Source organism: Myotis nattereri (genome assembly GCF_964212035.1).
Source record: "Myotis nattereri genome assembly, chromosome: 9".
Taxonomy (NCBI): domain Eukaryota; kingdom Metazoa; phylum Chordata; class Mammalia; order Chiroptera; family Vespertilionidae; genus Myotis; species Myotis nattereri.
In genome coordinates this window covers 7,017,828-7,037,364 of record NC_138084.1, presented here as the reverse complement: position 1 = coordinate 7,037,364, position 19,537 = coordinate 7,017,828, and the positions used below count along the sequence as shown (strand labels likewise).

The 19,537-nt window shown below is 41.1% G+C and overlaps 1 protein-coding gene across 9 annotated transcripts in view; it reads right to left on the bottom strand.

Annotated features, from left to right (window-relative positions):
* The window catches only part of PPP6R3 (protein phosphatase 6 regulatory subunit 3), a 76,347-nt gene that overhangs the window by 53,862 nt on the left and 2,948 nt on the right, over positions 1-19,537 (bottom strand). For all 9 annotated transcript variants that reach the window (XM_081099860.1, XM_081099856.1, XM_081099852.1 and 6 more), the window contains 3 exons: positions 9,558-9,790; positions 4,148-4,334; positions 467-604 (listed from right to left, as the gene is read on the bottom strand). In XM_081099860.1, the coding sequence (XP_080955986.1) occupies positions 467-604; positions 4,148-4,334; positions 9,558-9,784 (552 nt within the window). In that variant the 5' untranslated portion in view covers positions 9,785-9,790. Of the gene's footprint in view, positions 1-466; positions 605-4,147; positions 4,335-9,557; positions 9,791-19,537 lie in introns of those variants that run through there.

Genomic DNA, 19,537 nt, shown 5'->3' with positions numbered 1-19,537 from the left:
ACTTCTGAAGCCTCATTCCTTGGAAATACAGACACCTCTCCTTTCGACTCGTAGAGATAACTCTGTGATGTGCCCATCTTCTCAAGAAAGAAGCCTCAAAGCACTACAGATGAGATGCAGCTCATAACAGTCATACTTCTGCTTTCACTACCTGGCCAGCTTTGAGACTAATCCTCAGCCCATTCTACCTTCTTAACCCACTGACAAACAAGCCAGCAAAGGAAATAGAAGCCCCCAAAGGAAGCATCCCAGAAACCTAATGGTGTACACATCTGAAACCTTAATCCTGCAAAATCTGAATCTCTTCCTATCTCGGAACAACCTTCTGCCCCACCCTGTCCCCTACCCTCTAGTTTCCCAGATAATCTTCTACCAACCCGTGGAATCCCACCCCAGTAGACAGCAGCCTGTGGGTTCATGCGCGCCTCTCCTCACCCCGATCAAGGACAGTCATAATTCTACTCACATTCAGCACATCTTGCCTGGGCTGTGGAGGCTCGATGCATGTCAGGAGCCTGAGCAACAAGTCCATGATAGCTGAAGTTCCTATGTGCTTTATAATAAGGTCTACAAAATCACGTTTCTTCTTTAAGAAATCCACAATCTAGAGGAGAACAAACCAAAACTGAAAGACATGTAACCTGAGAACTAGAAACTTTAGAATGCTGCCAGTCCTGCCCCCACCAAAATCCTACCACCACTGTGAGCGGAGGAACAGCAAATGTTGAATTCACAACAAGATGTCAAGTTGGGAAGCCTGCTGATCATTATGCTATTCAAAAACCCCTAGGGGGAAAACTCCCAAATTATCACATATTCCCTAATACAAATACACCATCACAGAATCTTTTATTTCTGTTCACTTTCATTAATTATTAACTCAGAGAAAGAGGATATACCATTTCAGTTTATAAACATAAAGCAAGTCCATTATTAGACTATGCACTAAATTGCGGATACATATTTAAAATCCTAATTATACTCTAGCCAGTGAGAGAAAAAAATTCAAAACATTAAGATTTCTCTATCAGTCAAAATGACTAACTCACCTGCTATAGAAACATCACGTGGATTTTATTTTAGCAATTCACCTGATCAGATTCACACAAGGAGAGTGACTGTGGCAGAGGCTGACAGTATACCGAGACCATGACGACAGAAATAAAGTTACATCCCTGCCACCTGGGTCTTTTCTGTACAGGAAGAAGAAGGAGACTGTTTTGTCCCATACTCCCTTGTGTACTTCTGGTTTCTGTCTGTGTGCAGGAATCATCTATTCACAAGTCCTAGAAGCAGCAGCCCAGCATGGCAGCTGCTCTAACATAGTCTCACTGAAATCTCTCAAAAGCCCCAGAGGTGAGGTTGCTTAACTCACGTTACAGAAACCAAGGCTCAAGTGGCTGTCCTGAAATTTAAACTTAGATTTATATGTCCCCAAAGCCATGATCCTGCTATTATCCCACATGAAGAAGTCTAATAGCCAACTAAACCTGCTTCACACTCAGAACCAGGTGGAAGTGCAGGATTGACAATCCCATGTGGCTTCTTTAAACAATGATGTTAAATGTTGTAATAAACCTTCGAGTTGTCATACACACTGAATCCACTCACAATTGAGTCACACAATAGTATTAAAACCACAGTTAAGGAGAGAGGAGGAAAAAGCACTAGATCTGGAACCCAAAGGCACAGCCAGGACAGCAAGATGTCCTACACAGAGGATGACACTGCTGATGTACTAAGTCATCCAACAATGAAGGTGCCCTACAACTTGACTTTATGCTCCACGAGCTAATAAATGTCTGTATCAGTTAAGCCAGGTTGAGTCAGATTTTTTTTCCCATTATTTAACAGCTGCATATATCCTTACTAATTCATCATGTGATGGGAAACCTTTATTTACACTCATAATTCCCAAAAGGTTAGAGAGGTGCCGGTTTGACCCTTTTCCTGGAGCTGAAAAGACCAAGGGCTATAGAATCCACTTGTTTTCATTCAAGGAGTCCTGAACCAAAATGCACAATGAGCAGCAATGATTAGGCCAGTGATAGCGAACCTATGACACGCGTGTCAGAGGTAACACGCGAACTCATTTTTTTGGTTGATTTTTCTTTGTTAAATGGCACTTATATAAAATAAATATCAAAAATATAAGTCTTAGTTTTACTATGGTTGCAAATATCAAAAAATTTCTATATGTGATACAGCACCAGAGTTAAGTTAGGGTTTTTCAAAATGCTGACACGCCGAGCTCAAAAGGTTCACCATCACTGGGCTAGGCCCTTTTCTCAGCATTTAATTGGCAGGTACCATCATTTTTACACAGATACTATGTCTGGCCTTGAAGACCAATACAAATACTCAGAAAGCTTCAAGTGCATTCTCACTCATGTCACTGAAAACCAGGACCTGTTTCACTAGTCACTACAACCATCTGGAACTGACTAGTAATTTAGGCTGTGGGGTGACTTGAACTTTCCTGGAACAGTCAACAGTCCTATTATTTCTCATCGGAAGGCAGAAGACAGAAGACTATCAGAGCAATCATGATTTGGGGAAGATTCTCGAAGAAAAAAGAACCTCGATTCCAATACATTTAAGAAAGTAATCCTACTCAGTTAAGATAGGAAAGAATAACCTCCTCGCTAAAATAAAACATGTATCCCCTTCACCCTGGCATAGGATAGACACACTAGGCCTAAAACAGTTCCAGCCCCTCTATGTGTGCAGATAGCAAGGCGGATCCTGGAGCCTGCTTTCCCCATGAAGGATGCCAGGCCCGACGGGTTTGACTACCGACAAACCCTGTCATCACCCCTCTGCTCGCTGCTCTCGCAGGGCTGACGGTTTGTACTTGGGCATCTGAGGCTCGATGCTCCTTGGCTGCCTGTTTCTCTTAGTGGATTGTAATCAATGGTCAGCAGACCCTTTCACACCAATACTGCTTAGAGCAGTGATCCTCAAACTGGAGCATGCATCAGTCATCTGGAACAGCGGTCGCCAACTAGTGGTCCATGACTGCTGATCTGGAAGACTTGTTAAAATCCCAGATTGCTGCCCTAGCTGGTTTGGCTTAGTGGATAGAGTGTTGGCCTGTGGACTGAGGGGTCCTCGGTTCAATTCTGGCCAAGGGCACATGCCTGGGTTGCGGGGCTCTACTCCCAGTAGGGGGCATGCAGGACGCAGCCGATCAATGATTCTCTCTCATCATTGATGTTTCTATCTTTCTCTCCCTCTCCCTTCCTCTCTGAAATCAATAAAAATATATTTAAAAAATAAATTATAAAAAAAAAAAATCCCAGATTGCTGAGCCCAACCCCCGGAGAGTCTGAGTCAGTAGGTCTGGAGTGGGGCTCAAGAACTTGCATTTCTAACAAAGTCTCAACAGATACTCATGCTGCAGGTCCTGGGACCACACTTTTGAGAACCACTACATATACAACCGATAGTTGGAAAATAAATTTCCCAAGGACATATGAATTATTTAAAAAGCAAACAAAGTGGGGTAGGAGGAGAACAAGAAGAAAAAGGAGGAGGAGGAGGAGGAGGAGGAGAGGGGTGGGGATGTTCCTGCCATAACAGTAAGGCATGAATTTCTGCCAATCACTACAGCAGAGCTACAATAGGCACATACAGTCTATACCCAGATGTCTCAAGCGAAACTTTTTTTTTAGTAGAATCAAAATAGAAACAATCACCATTTGTATAAACCAATAATCAATTACACTTATAAAAAAGCTTTTTTATTTAAGCTTCATTTGTAATCATCAAGGGAAAAAACAATTGTTACTTTACCACAGTCACTAGGACTCTACTCACACACTCAACTGCTCAGTATGCACCGTCATGCCATCTTCACAAACAGATACTAGGGTTCTCATGCTTCTAGCTACTTGTCAAAAGAGAAAACCACAGTCTACTAAAAACCGAGATGTGAGGCATTTGGAAAATGTAAAGTTACAACATATTAATGTGTAAACCAATGTTAAGCCAGCAAACATTTAGAATGCTTAAGGTGTAAAATATATTCTTTTATAAAAAAGCTGGACTTAGAGCACACTCAGAACACTGAAGCAACAAAATTACTGGGGATCATCTCAGAGTGATGATCAGCCCTAATACTTACCTTTTGGAAAACAATATTTACCTGTTCTGGTTTTCTGCTGATAAGAATACTTAGCACCTTGCTGAAGAAACTGGCAAGTAGTGGGTTCAAGGGGGAATCGTTTAGGAGGAAGCTATATAATTTCATTAGCAAGGATTCATCTTCTCCCAGTCTATCATTTATCTGGGAAACATCAGAAGTGAGCAACTCACAAGATATATTTGGATACCTAGAAGAAGAGGATACCTGTATCATCATCTGCATTAACAGTTTAATTGCATAAAGTAACACACAAATCAGAAAGGCTTCCTAAAATTGTGGGGGGGGAATTATCTTGTGAGAATGACAAAATCCTTTATTTCAATTTCTGTTCAGCCTCTAGATTAAAGTGAGTTTGCTATGTCTTAAATACTGTTCCTAAACCAAGCTTTAATAGGAACACATTTCCCCCAACAAAACTAGAACACAGCTAGAACTCAGGAGCCAAAAGGGGGGGCCAGGGGGGGTATGATGCAGGGGCCTGGCCTTCTCAGATGAGGCAAGATGTGACAGGTAAAAAGCCTTGGGCTGCAGCCATCAGTAGCTACTCTGGCACAGCTTATACGACAACCATGAGGGACACTGGTTTCCAGGAAACTGCACACAGCACCTTGTAAGTACTCAAGAAACATTTAGGTCCCTAGAATGGCCACTCTAATTTCATATGGCTTGCAAATGGTACTAGAAAGTTGTTTTGGGGGCTTCTCAAATGTTCAATCTATATTACATCTTAAGAGAATAAATACTCTAGAGAACAGGGCATCTGCCTGAGTGAGCCAGATGGGAAGCTGTATATAAAAAAACCCCACTCTCGCCCTAGCCAATCTGGCTCAGTGGATAGAGCATAGGCCTGCGGACTGAGAGGTCCCAGGTTTGATTCCAGTCAAGGGCACATGCTCCGGTTGTAGGCGTGATCCCCAGTTGGAGGTATGCAGGAGGCAGCCAATCAATGATTCTCTCATCATGGATGTGCCTGCCTCTCTCTCTCTCTCTCTCTCTCTCTCTCTCTCTCTCTCTCTCTCTCTCTCTCCCCCTCCCTCCCTTCCTCTCTAAAATCAATAAAAATATATTGTTTTAAAAAAACAACAAAAATACGCACTCTCCACACCAGCCTTCCAAGGTCTCTGGGGATCAATCCACCATCAAGTTTCAATGCTGTGGAACACAGACCTCTTCTACAGAGCCCACAGCACCAGAAGTACCTATACCCCTCAAGCTAGCTTGTCTTTGAGCACCAAAGGGCTCTCTCCCTCTCTGAAAAACAGGCAGTAGATCCATTTCCTGCACTTAGTTCTCTGACCACAATTTCTCATGCTTCCAGTAGCATTGGAGACTGCAAGGCCTGTGCAGACTGCACTCTCCCCAACCCAGTTTACTTCACTGTTCTTTATTCCTCCCTGTCAAGCAGCCAAGATCCAGAACCATCTAGTCATCAGGAATAGGAGACTCAAATGCTGACCAGGACAGGGAAGTGACAGAACAGCCAGAAGCAGCTATATGACAAAAGAGAGGTGAGGACTGGGGGCTGGAATAAGCAAGCAAGTGGCTGCCTGTTTGGAGGCCCCTGGACGGAGAGGCCACTGGCATTAGACCAGAAAGCTGCAGCACCTGAGGGGGTCTGGCATGAGGTCAGAAGACTGAGCAATAGGAAAATGTCCCCAAATGAACCTTTGCAGGGAGGAAAAAAACCAAAAAACTGCAAAGACAATGGAACTGGCAGGTGTGTGGGCCCAAAAATCACATTATCAAACAGCCTCTTCTGGAGGCTTGTGGCTCAATCAAATTAAAGCCTTCCTCACTTTAAGAAACATGTTGGCATATAGATGCCATAACATGAAGTCGCCATTATGCTGGGGGAGTGGGGGCAGGATTATCCAGTGATTACAGGTGTGATTTCTAGAGTCACATCATCGAGGTTAGGAATCTGTCTCCACCACTTATAATCTATATCATGGGCAAGATACTTAGCTTCTCTGGGCCTCAGTTTCCAAGTCTGTAATATTAAGACAATAGTCCTTACGCCACTGAGGAGAATAATACATACAAAATACTGAGAAGAAAGGCTTAGAGTAAATGAGTGTTAGCTGTTTTTATTCTTTCTTATTTTCTACTTTACAGAAGTGCTGAAATGCTGCTATAGGGCTTGGGGAGCACACTGCCGCAATTTGAAAGTTGCTGGCAAATAAAGGATTGGTAAAAGGCAGCAGACCTCAACCCCAGTTGCAAACCAAATGTGTAGGTACACTCTCTGAATTCTGACACAGAGGTCATCTTTTTAATTTTGCATCCACTTTCCCACAGGTAACTTGAAAGTGTGACCTAGCTTAAAAAGAGCACATGTGGGGCCTAGGCACTACAGACAAGGCTCAAAGTTCTGGTTCTGGACAGGCTAGGGCTACACGCTCCCTCCCTCAACATCAAAAAAGTTTCAAAAACATCCAAAGTGGTTGAGCAATGACCCATGAACCAGGAGGTCACAGTTCAATTCCCGGTTCGGGCCACATGCTGGGGTTTGGGGCTCTGTCCCTAGCAGGGGGCGTGCCGGAGGCAGACGAGAAATGATTCTCTCTGACCACTGATGTTTCTCTCTCTCTCTCCCTTACCCTCTCTCAGAAATCAAAAAAAACTAACAAAACAATAAACCTTCTACCTCATTCCTGGGCAAGGCCTCTGGCTCCTACCCCACACATACTCTGACTTCGATTCCTTCCTTGGCACTGAGAACACAAAAGCAATCAGAAGAGAACCCTGGTTGACTGTACCCTGACCTGGGAGCCAGCCTTGCTCCTAAAGCTGCTGGTCACTTGTCCTCTTGATCTCGTCCCCACCCGCCCACTCAAGCACAGCACATCACTCAATCTCCAATCCTCCTCAATCTACACTGCACCATCATTTCCCTCTGAACTGCACCATTCTCACCAGCATATAAACAGGCCATTATTTCTCCCATGTAGGGTAAAAGCCAACGCCACCCACTCCTGACCCACATCTGCCTGTAGCTCCCACTTTCTCCCTCTGCTCCCTTTCTAGGAAACTACATGAAAGAGCTGTCTCAGGTTTGTCTCCAATTCTTCCTCAAAGGCATCCAGGGCCCATGGCTCCATGATGCAAACACCAACAGTCACCTGGCCAGTAGGCAGCAGCCCTGTCCCACTGTCCCGTCCCTTTTTCCCACAGCCCGTCTTCCCTTAGCTCTCAGGGTAGCAGCCCCTTCTGGTCTTCCTCTTGCCTCTAGAAGTCCTCAGTCCCTCTGTGGGAACTTTGACCCTACCAACAGCATTTCAGTCTTTGGATTTATACTTCTACTAAGGGCCTATTTTAAAATTTCTGTTAATTCAAATTTATGCTAAATTATTTAAAAATGAGGTATCTGTCATTAGAATTAAAAAGGTTAGCATAAATGACAATCCTTTAATACGATGTATATGACCACTGAACTAAGTTAGAACAGTGATGAGTTTATAACTAATATATAGTTATAAACTTCACAAAATACAGCAATCACTCCATCATCCAGAAACTACAAAACACCAGTCTCAATGTCCTTAGATCACTATTGTCAACCCTAACTCTGAAAAGCTTTCAGATCCCACTGGAAAATCCCCTCTATACTAATCCTGTTGTCTGAGTCATCCAGCTGTATGTAACATACACAGCTGATGGCACTGCCTAGGCCAGAAGCATAGCAGAGAACAGCTCTGCCCAGGTTATGCTCTCCTGAAATGGTGCCATCCAGAAGGCTGTGTCCAGGAAAGGCACACCTCCTTTTGCAACTTCAAATGTAGTACAAAAAAACTCCACCAGAAAAACGTAAACAAATAAAAAACCCCACCAAAATGCTGGCATGGCATAACAAAAGCCACACTACTTTTTGGTAAAATAAGCACTTTCCATAGGCGTGCCTACACTTCCCCAGTTAAAGAGGTATTAGCTTCATTCAGTACAAGAAGAATCAGAATCCAGAAGGGCAAGTCCCCTACTCAAGTTCTCAGAGCTTGTTAAGAGGGGAGGGCCACACCTCTCCTAGGAGGATCTGATACAAAGCCCACACCATAGTGTCTCCTACCAGCATAAAGCCCCAAACAAGCAGCACCCCACATGTGGCAGGAATTCCAAAGTATCACAGTGTCTATCTCTTGAGGGATGGGAATACACTAGTATTTCTGACACCAAATTTCTTTCCTTTTCTTTTTTCAGACACTGACCTCTGAGTGGAGGCTGTCATTGAATGCTAGTTGTCAATCTTCATGGCTGACAGAGAACATGACTAAAAACATTAATAATTATTATTTCCCTGACAGCAAAATTCTCACCACAAATGAAAAGATATCTAAAAAGAAAGGACAAAGAGAACCAACTAAAAAATATAATTCTTCCGCCCTGGCCAGGTGGCTCAGTTGGCTAGAGTTTGTCTCATACACCAAAAGGTTGCAGGTTCGATTCCCGGTCAGGGTACACATCTAGGTTTCTGGTTCAATGCCTGGTCAGGGTGTGTACAGGAGGCAACCGATTGATGTTTCTCTCTCACATTGATGTTCCTCTCTTGCTCTCTCTCTCTAAAAAAATAAAATAAAATATATATATATATATATATATATATATATATATATATTCCCCGCCCCTTGGGGTGGAGGATAAAAATAAACCACCATAATTCTTCCTAGTCCATGAAGTTTATTTAGCGCATAATCAATAATTTTTCGTTCTTGAATTTGTACTATTATTTTCCTGGGGGAAAGGTGGGAGGCGAGCCAAATATTTCAATGGTTGGAGATGGAAAAATAACTAACTGAAACCCCAATACTTCAAATACATATGGAATATTCAGAGTTTCCAGGGGTCCGAATACAAAGTTTCATCGAGATAGTGATAAAGGGTCCCACTGTACTAACACTCTCCTTGTAAGCAGGTGAACTAGTGAGTAGGTAAGTCCACTGTAATTATTCAAGGTGTTACATGCTTAAATTTAGTGACACTAATATTCACCAAGACACGCACCCTTACTTTTAAGTAACAAAAGGTCAGAATTTATTTTATCAGCAAGGTTCTTCAGAACCCGAGCTCCAGTTTAGATTCATTGTGTGATCTTGGATGATCACGTAACCTCTATCTTCCTATTTTCAAAGAAGAGAAAATACTTACTTAGATGGCCTTACTATTTTAAGAAACTTCACCAGTACTTATAGAACACGTTGCCCTTCTGAGTGAAATATAGAACACTTGTTTTTAAAATCCCATCATTTCACTGGATTTAGTTCTAGAACAGATTAGGTGCTCTGCTGATCCTGTCACTCCTGACCATCTAAACTGTAAATGGTCTGCAGCAGCTGTAGGACATCACTGGACAACGAGAATGAATATTCTACCCCCCTTCACTTCAGTCCCACCCTAAAGAGAATATTGAATTTCTTACTTGTATCTGATCTTTTCATCCATGTCTTGAGGTGGTTCTTCTATAATGAACGAGACTAAATCTTCGAGACATTCTGCTTTTAACAGAAACTCTATAAGTTTGCGGTTCTGAGCTTTACATTCCTGTAAAACATCTTCCTCATCCATTAACTCCTTCAGTGTTACATCTTCTCTTTCTAGAAGTGTGTCTATGTGGGATGATGAGTGAAGATCAAATTTCCAAAACATGCTGGTCTAGACAAAAATGCAGAGAGTATTTCAAATAAAATTTCAATTGCACATTAATTTTTCCTTTCAGTTCAGTTTTACAGTCTAAAATGTCATAATAAAGTTTCACATTGGACCTATAAAATATTTTCTAAATAAGGATTTTTTCCTTCTCAGAAAAAAGTTTTTGATAACAAAAATTTGATTTGCAGTGCTGAAACAATGCTAAATCTTGGGATTTTTAACCTGCAGAATCATCCTATCCACACTTTAAGAATTACTACTGGAAAAGGAAGTAAACCCTTTCTTAAGGGTGAAGAACACATTCTTACACAGAACAAATATCTTTAGCAACAATGACAAGTACTGAGACCTAAGTATCTACTACTCTTCAGAATACTAAAGAATTAAATACATCAATAACCACCACCAACCAGCACTGTTAACCATTTAACAGCACTTTCCCAGCTGAAACTTTGGAAGTCATAAAATGGCACAATCTTTGCAATTATTAATAAAGAAACTAAAAACCTGGAACCTAATTCTTGAGGAACAAGAGAAAACAATTCTCAGTTACTAGGAAAAACACTTGACAAACTTAAAACAATGACTCCACAATGCCACGTCTACACTGTTCCTGCCTCTTCTCCGCCCTGCTCCTCAAAACGAGACATATGTACTACTATCTGTAATACTTTAAATAAAATAAAATTTAAAAAACACGAACTTTGTTTTCTTTTGAGTTACAGAGTTAAAGAGGTCCTTATTAGTTACAACCGAAACACAGAGTTCACTACATATTCTAAAGCTGCCATAATTAGACAATCTCAAAGGCCAATTTTGACCAAAAGATGACAAAAGTTCTGATTAGGGATAAGACCATTCAAAAGTCATTCCTATCTGTCAAAGGGGCTCACTGCAGAATTCCTGAACCAGGGTTTGGTAAGATACATACTATAAAGTCACCTGCATTTCCATTTACCAATAAATAGAAAATTTAACTTAAAAAATTTATTTACAATAGAAAAAACCCCCACCTATAACGTATCTAAAGAATAAATCTAACAAAAGATGTGCAAGACTTATAAGAGAAACCATAAAACTTTTTAAAAGACAACTACCTATAAACCAAAAATATATTTTCTCTTCTACCTGTGTAGCATGAAGGCTAGAAGATTAGAACACTGAGATCCCTTTTTGTCCTTTTATTCCATGCTTTCAAATAACCACTTTTTAAAGATTCCATTAAAAATAGTAAAGACAATTCACACACTGAAGAGATTATTTGTCACACAGATAATAAAAGAGTATTAAACAGAATGTTAATTCCTACAATAAGAAAAATCAAACTCAATAAAATAAAATACACAAACAGGCATTTCACAAAAGTGGAAATCCAAGAAGCCAAAAGATACTTCACTAGTAACCATAGAAAAGAACATTAAAACCATGCAAAAACAAATTAACAAAATGGGTAACGTTTTTAAATACTTTCCTCTAAAGATATACAAAAGGCCAATAATCACATGAAAAGATGCTCAATAGCATTTTCATTAGGGGAAGGCAAATCAAAACCACATGAGATACCACAGGTTACACTCATAAAATGGCTACAATTTTTTTTTTTAATGGAAAACAGTAAATGTTAGCAAGAACATGGAGAAACTGGAACCCTGATGTAGTGCTGATATGGTATAACCACTTTGTAAATCAGTTAGGTAGTTCTTCAAAATCCAAACATAGTAACCACATTACCCAATAATTCCACTCCTAAGTATACAAGAGAAATAAACATATGTTCACCCAAAAACTTGTATACAAATGCTCATAGCAGTAGTATTAATAACAGTAAAAAAGTGGAAAAACCCAAATGTTTATCAACTAATGAATGGATAAATAACATGCGATATAGCCATACAATGGAGTATCATTCAGCAATGACAAGCAAATAAGTACTGATCCACACTACAACATGGATGAACCTTGAAAACATTTTGCTAAGTGAAAGGAGCCAAAGACCACATAGTGTATGATTCCATTTATATATGTAGTATGATTCCATTCATTCAAAATTTCTAGAATAAGCAATCTATAGAAAGTTTATTAATAGTTGTCTAAGGATTAGACAGAAATGAAGAAAACTACTATTGGGTACAAGGTTTCTTTTTGGGTGATGAAAATGTTCTAAAATTAGATTGTGATGAAGATTACACAATCTGTGAACACTGTATACTAAAACCCACTAAATTTTTAGTACATGGGTGAACTCTACGGTATGTGAATTATATCAATAAAGCTGTTATTTTTTAAAAAATGACATGTAAGTTCACACTCAACAAAATAGCAAATAAAGAAAGTCTGACAACACCAAGGGTTAGCAAGGATGTAGAACAGTACTGGTAGGAAGGTAAACTGGACAACCATTTTGGAAAACCATTTGCACCAGCTACTTAAGTTGAAGATGTACAGTTCCCACTACCCTTCAAGGTCTATACCCTAAAGAACTGTTTTGCACTTGGCAAAATAAAATGAGATGTATTCAGTCTAAAACAGGACACAGAAGTGAACAGGAATGAACCACAGCTACACCCATCACTGCTAACAACCCTCACTACCGACATGCCCTCACTTCCTCCCTTCCCAGCTTCGACTTCATGCCCCACCAGCAGACTCACTTCCTTGACCTGTTCTGGCATTGCCACTTTTGCTGGGGAATGAGGTGGGGGCAAAAACTCCAGCACAACCCAGCACTGTCTACTCTGCCTCTGCTAAAGAGAACACAATTGCTGTTTCCTTCAGATCACTCCCCTCAGCTAAGCCATTCCATGTTGCTAATCCACTCACATTCTTTTTTTAAAAAATATATTTTATTGATTTTTTACAGAGAGGAAGAGAGATAGAGAGTTAGAAACATCGATGAGAGAGAAACATCGATCAGCTGCCCCCTGCACATCTCCTACTGGGGATGTGCCCGCAACCCAGGTACATGCCCTTGACCGGAATTGAACCAGGGACCTTTCAGTCCGCAGGCCGACGCTCTATCCACCGAGCCAAACCGGTTTCGGCTCCATTCACATTCTTATCATACTTAACCGCAGACTATTCCATACCTTCTTCTCTCTCCCCACATCTCACTAGCCCAGTGATGGAGAACCTTTTGAGCTCGGCATGTCAGCATTTTTAAAAACCCTAACTTAACTCTGGTGCCGTGTCACATATAGAAATTTTTTTATATTTGCAACCATAGTAAAACAAAGATGTATACTTTTTATATTTATTTATATATTTAAATGCCATTTAACAAAGAAAAATCAACCAAACAAATGAGTTCGCGTGTCACCTCTGACACGTGTGTCATAGGTTCGCCATCACTGCACTAGCCCCTACTCACCCTCATTTCCACTTGACAATGCCTTCCTATTTCACTGGGAAGACAGGAGACAGTGTCCACCTGACCGACCCCACTATCCCAACTCTGTCTCCCTCTTCTCAAGAGCCTGTGGACTCTCCACTGGTTCACAGGCCAATGCTCAACCACTGAGCCACACTGGCTGGGCAAGACAGCTATTCTTAACACCGCTTTAGGGGGACCTTTTAAAAATACAAATCAGATCACACAGCTGCTCAAAACACCACTATTTCCCATCTCATTCAGAGAAAAAGACACAATACTAGCAAAAGCCTGTGTGATGGGCTCCCACTCCACCTTAATCCCCTCTGACCTTATCTGCCACCACTCTCCCTTGAGCTCTACTGCCAGCCAGGCTGGCCTCTTCCTACTGCCCCTCCCTCCCGCCCTCTGAGTACCTCAGGCACACTAGGCTCTCCTCCCGCCCCACCCACACCCATAGCCACAAGGCTCTCTCCCTGACCTCCTGTTAAAAGGTTCCCTTTCTCAGGGAGGCCCACTCTGATCACCATATTTCAACCTGCAAACAGCCCTCACTCACCCACCTACCCACTCCCCTGCTTTACTTTTCTCCCTGATGATCACATGATTGTTACATCTAACTTTTCTGTGAATTATTTTTTTTTCTTTTATTTTTAAATTGATTTAGAGAGAAAGGGAGAATAGAACTCGCTACTTTTTGATGTATGGGTCTATGATTCAACTGAACCACACCCCACTGGCCAGGGCTGTGAAGTGTCTTTCCCCATTAAAATGTAAACTCTGTGAAGACAGATACTTTTTTCTGCTTTCCTCACTGCTAATATACCCAGCATGAGAACATGAGTCTTAATGCTTAAGACATGATAAGTACACATCCTATATAATAAAAGGGTAATATGCAAATCGACAAATGGCAGAACGACCAGTCACTATGATGCACACTGATCACCGGGGCAGGCGCTCTATGCAGGAGTTGCCCCCTGATGGGTCAGTGCACTTCCACAGGGGGAGTGCTGCTCAGCCAGAACCCCAGAAGCCAGGCTCACAGCTGGCGAACGCAGCGGGAGCCTCTCCTGCCTCCGCTGCAGCACTAAGGATGGCAGTGCTAAGGATGTCCTACTGAGGGCTCCCAGACTATGAGAGGGCTCAGGCCGGGCTGAAGGACCCACCCCCCCACCCCTCACCAGTGCACGAATCTCATGCACCTGGCCTCTAGTATTTGAATAAATGAACCTCAAAAACAATAAGGGGGTACAATTCATTAAAGACATACAAAAATTAAGTTATAAGGATACATTCACAGATGGCAACACCTTAAAGTAAAGCATGAAAATGATACAAGCAGGGGAGTGCTTGCCTTGGGGAGGTCAGAAGAGGGAAGAAGTGGTCTGGTGCGGACTTACAGGGAGCCAAAGATGTGGCAACATCATATTTCTTAAGCTGGTTAGTGGGTACACAATTATTATTTTAGCATTTAATATCTGTACACATGCTGATATTATTCTTTGAACATATGGTTTTATTAAAAATTAAAATAAAAAGGTTAGCACAGGACTGTCCAAATCCAGCCCACCACCTGATTTTGTAAATAAAACTATTGGAAGACAGCCACCTTCATTTGTTTACATGTTGTCTATGGCTGCTTTCACACAACTGTGGGGTTGAGTAGTTATATAAACAATATAGCCCCCAGAGCCTTCAAATTTTACTAACTGGCCCTTTACAGAAGAGTTGTCTGGTAATAATGTGAAATTTGTAAAGAAGTTAAGTACAAAATTAAAAAAATCAATCATCTGTTAAAACGCACTGATGCTTCAAAGCAGATGTGATTTTTCTTCAAGAGCACAGTATACTGAGAAAATATGTTTTAATATGGGAGGCTTCAAAGCAGAGTTACCTTTATAATGGCAGAGAGAGTTCAATAACATAATCTAAATTTAGAAAATAACACATTTGCATACAAACACTAACTCCATAACCTCCCCTGACCCAATACCATCACCCTCTATTTCCCCAGAACAACTGGTTAGACCTCAGAGGTCCTCTACGATCCCATTTCACTTCTTCAGGGCATTCACTTCACCTTATATTAGAGTCACTTCTGCAGTTACTTCTATTATTATTAGGAAGATTGGTGACAGTAATAAAATTAATACAAATATTACTCTTGAGCTAGGCATTGTGCTAATTAGTCTATATTTAATATACACTAATATTTTCTCATAGCTGGAAAACTGTGGGAGCCAGAACTCAAAACCAACTATTTTAGACCCTGAGTACTCTTGACCTCCATAACATACTCTGAACTGGGGACAGAAAACAGGTACTAATTTGTGAAAACTCCCTTAGCTTAAAATACTATACCTATGATGGATGTTTATTACCCTGGATAGTTGTTGGATCCAACGTAATAAAGCAAGGACAAGAGATCCACAGTGGAAAGGAAGAGAGGGGTGGGGCTCATTCAAAGAGTGTTATTTAATCACAAGGGGCAGGGTCTCCTGAACTCACAGCCAACAGAGGCAGATGAGACCTACCCATGGTCCAGAGACAAGAGAACCCCTGTGTATCTTTGTCAACAACAAAAAACCAGGAGACACTACCTCCCTCATCCACTACAATGACAAAAACTGGCATGTACTACCACCAAAGGAAATAATTCATTTATTCCTTTGTTCTTAACTCTCAGTGAGATCCACCTGTGATGTCACTCTTGAAACAAATTACACTTGGAATTGTGGTCTAGTAGAGTCAGCAAAACCCTAAGGAATCAAATGTCTCTTCTCCAACCTGGCCTAAATTTTTCTCTAAGATAATTAATAATCTCTAAGTTATGTTCTAGCTCCAAAACCATGATTCTCATGAAAGGAAGCCCCAAACACCCAACTGAGTCAATACTTGTCAATGTTCCTGCCCCTATCTGGGATTGAAAGCCCAGATTTGCCCTGGCCAGTGTGGCTCAGTTTGTTGGCTGTTAGGCGTTGTCCCGTACACTAAAAGGTTGCTGGTTTGATTCCCAGTCAGGGCACCAAAACAAAAAATAAATTAAATTTTTTTTAAAAAGGCCAGATTTCATCCAGGTCCAACCAATGTCTATTAACGACTAGGCCACCATGCAACGTGCCTCGTGGATAGTGTAACACAGCTGCTTTACTTACCCTGATTAGGGTTTCAGAGTGCCACACGTTATCAAGCAAACTCTGCTTTCTCTTTTTGTCAAAGTGTCTCTCTAACACCATCACTGTTGTTCAGATATGCATCCACGTACAGAGAACTAAAGAATCCAACTAGCAATCTGCACAGCTTTCTCCAAGTCTGCTGACTCAACATTCAATCATACTCTTACTTCTGTACTATTAATTTTTATTTTTTCTGCAGCCTTTTTAGTTCTGCTCTCTAATGTACCAAAAAACAATCTTTCACTCCGCTTTCCTTTAGGCCACCAGATTTCATGGCAGTTAACCTCTGGGGCACACAAACCATCCAAAATCAGTGTATATTCCACGTAAGAAATTCTGGAACTAATAGTATCCTAGTTTTCTCAAGAGTTGTTAAATACAAAATCAGAACCTCCTTTTATCAGTAAAAAGATGTTTGTAACTTATCAAACTATTTATATAAATTCATAGACTATGTAGTCTTCACTAATACATACTTATAAAACCAGTCAACACTAGCCAGCTGTATGTTTCAAGTAGTAAACTGCCTCTACTCAGAGTAAACTCAGTTCTTTGCCAAGTCTGTGACATAAAAATGTCCCAGTTAAAGTAAGAAGCCTTTCAAGTACTGCCAAGATCCCTTTTACTTCTTTACCATCCAGCCAATTTACCTGGTATCCAGATGTCAGTTCATCGTCATCCAAAAACTGAAATAAAATGGGTATTAATGCAACTAGTAACTAATATCTCCCCTTCTCCCAGGAAAGAAAAGTAAAGGGGGAGGGAGAGCAAGAAAAGGGGTTCTCATGGGAACTAAGCCTAAAGCCAAAGTCAAAAGGCCACAAAAACAAATCTCCAGTCAACCTCCATCCCGACTACAGCAAAAACCCATTCCCACTGGAAGCACCATCAATTTCAAGGATACGCAAGATGTTTAGCACCAACCTACATCAAGCCCCAATCAGTATGGAGCCAGTCACTGTTTCAAGTTTGACTGACAACCAATATCTATGGAGCAAAAGATATTATAGATCAACTAGAGGCCCGGTGTGGAAGGTTGGACGGATGGCTGGTCCTGGCCCCTGGTTGAAGTCCTGATAGAACACCCGTTAGGGAGGACAATTTGCATATTAGCATTTTATTATATAGGATAATATCTGTCATAAAACAGCTTCACCAGCATGGGAAGAATGGCATTGCTTTTTAAGACACACCAAACCAAGGACGCAAGTCAACATAACAATTTAATACATAGGAGAAACAAAGGTGTAACTCCTTTATTCTCTGGCAAAAGACTTCTGGCAATCTCAACCACCTTACTAGCAAATATAAGCTCTTTCCTCTGAGGCCTTGAGGGCCTCCAAGAGACTACTTATTCCACATACTCGTACAACTTAACAAGCTTTTGTTATCTGGTCTCCCAGCCAAAACTGTACCTCTTTTCATTCCTGTCTCGCCCAAGTCCTTAAGCCCCTGTTCATGAGTGAATCCCTAATACAGTTCCTGGCAGAGTAAGGACTCAATATATTTGCTGACCAAATAAATGAAGGTCAGAAGAAGTAGATGACCATAAGCCAAATTTCAGGATGTAAGATTAGAAAGTGCCTGCATGATCTTTTTTGTATGTCTAGAATCTAGATATTAACATTAAGTTGCTGAAAATTTGTATAGCTTTTACTAGTACACTACATTCTTCCATTCAATAAACTAGATATCCTAAATGTTAAGTGTGTAAGAGAAAAGAATTTCTGCCCTTCTCCCTACTACTGCACCTCATATTTCTCAGGAAGTCAAACACCTGTGTCAGAGTCCAGGCCCTGAGGACCCCTCTTTACCAGCTGTCAAGGTCACTGTGTGAAAGGTTAAGCACAGAGTATGCCTCTCCTTTGCCCTCAAAGGGAAGAATTGGCAAACTGATACAGGGCCAACTCTCTGGGAATAAAAAAAGATAATGATGAAGCTGGCGTCTAAAAACAGAACTGACAGATGACAAGCAAGATGAGGGCAAAAGAGACAAAACTCAAAAACCACAGTTTAAGGTTATTTAGCATAGGAGCAAACAACCCTAAATACCTGAGAGAGCTGCTAAGTTCAACACAATACGGTAATTTTTGTTTAACCCTCATCAAGGGAAACATCGATGAGAGAGAGAAATACAGATCGGCTGCTTCCTATACATGCGCTGCCCCCCACCCCCCAAGGAATTGAATTCACAACCTAGGTATGTGCCCTGACTGAGAATCGAATTCGAAACCTTTTGGTATATGGGACAACATTCCAACCAACTGAGCCACCCAGCCAGGGCACAATATGGTAATTATTTTCATGGGGAAGAAACATTTCTAAATTACCTTATAAAATCAATTCATTAAAATTTTCATTTAAAGTTCAGTTTTCAGGCACCTGAAAATAATGTATGTATACCATCTCTCCTGTTAACTAAGCACCCTCCAAGGTAGAACCTACATACAACAGACACCATACAAATCACCTGAAGGATTCTTTGACCAAGTAGCCCCTAACATTTCTGGTGTAGCACAATGTTTCCAAAACCTAGTTGCACTTCAGTATTACCTAGGGAGCTTTTAAAAATATATACTATCAATCCCTCCACAAATTTCCAGAGATGGGATCCATCATCCATCATCCATCATCCATGGTCATACAAAGTATCCCAAATGATTCTAAAGGAGGCCAGGCTAGCATTTATCTAGAGCAGGGTTTCTCAACCTTGGCACTATTGATTTTGGAGCTGGATCATTTGTGTGTTAAGTGGGGGGGTGGGGGGGTAAGAAATGCTGCCCTGTGCATTACAGGATGTTTAGCAGCATCCCTGATTTCTACCCTCTAGAAGCCAATAGCACATTGCCCATTTCCCACAGTAAAAATATCTCCAGCCCGCCGGCATGGCTCAGTGATTGAGCGTGGATGAACCAGGAGGTGATTGTTTGATTCCCAGTCAGGGCACATACCTGGTTGTGGCCCAGTGGGGGAGGGGGGGAGGGATGTGTGTGTGTGTGTGTGTGTGCAGGAGGCAGAAGTCAGGGCACATTCTCTTTCATCACTGATGTTTCCATCTCCCTCTTCCTTCCTCTCTGAAATCAATAAAAATATATTTAAATATATATATATATATATATATATATATATACATATACATATATATATATATATATATATATATATATATATATATTGCCAAATGTTTCTTTGGGGCAAAACTGT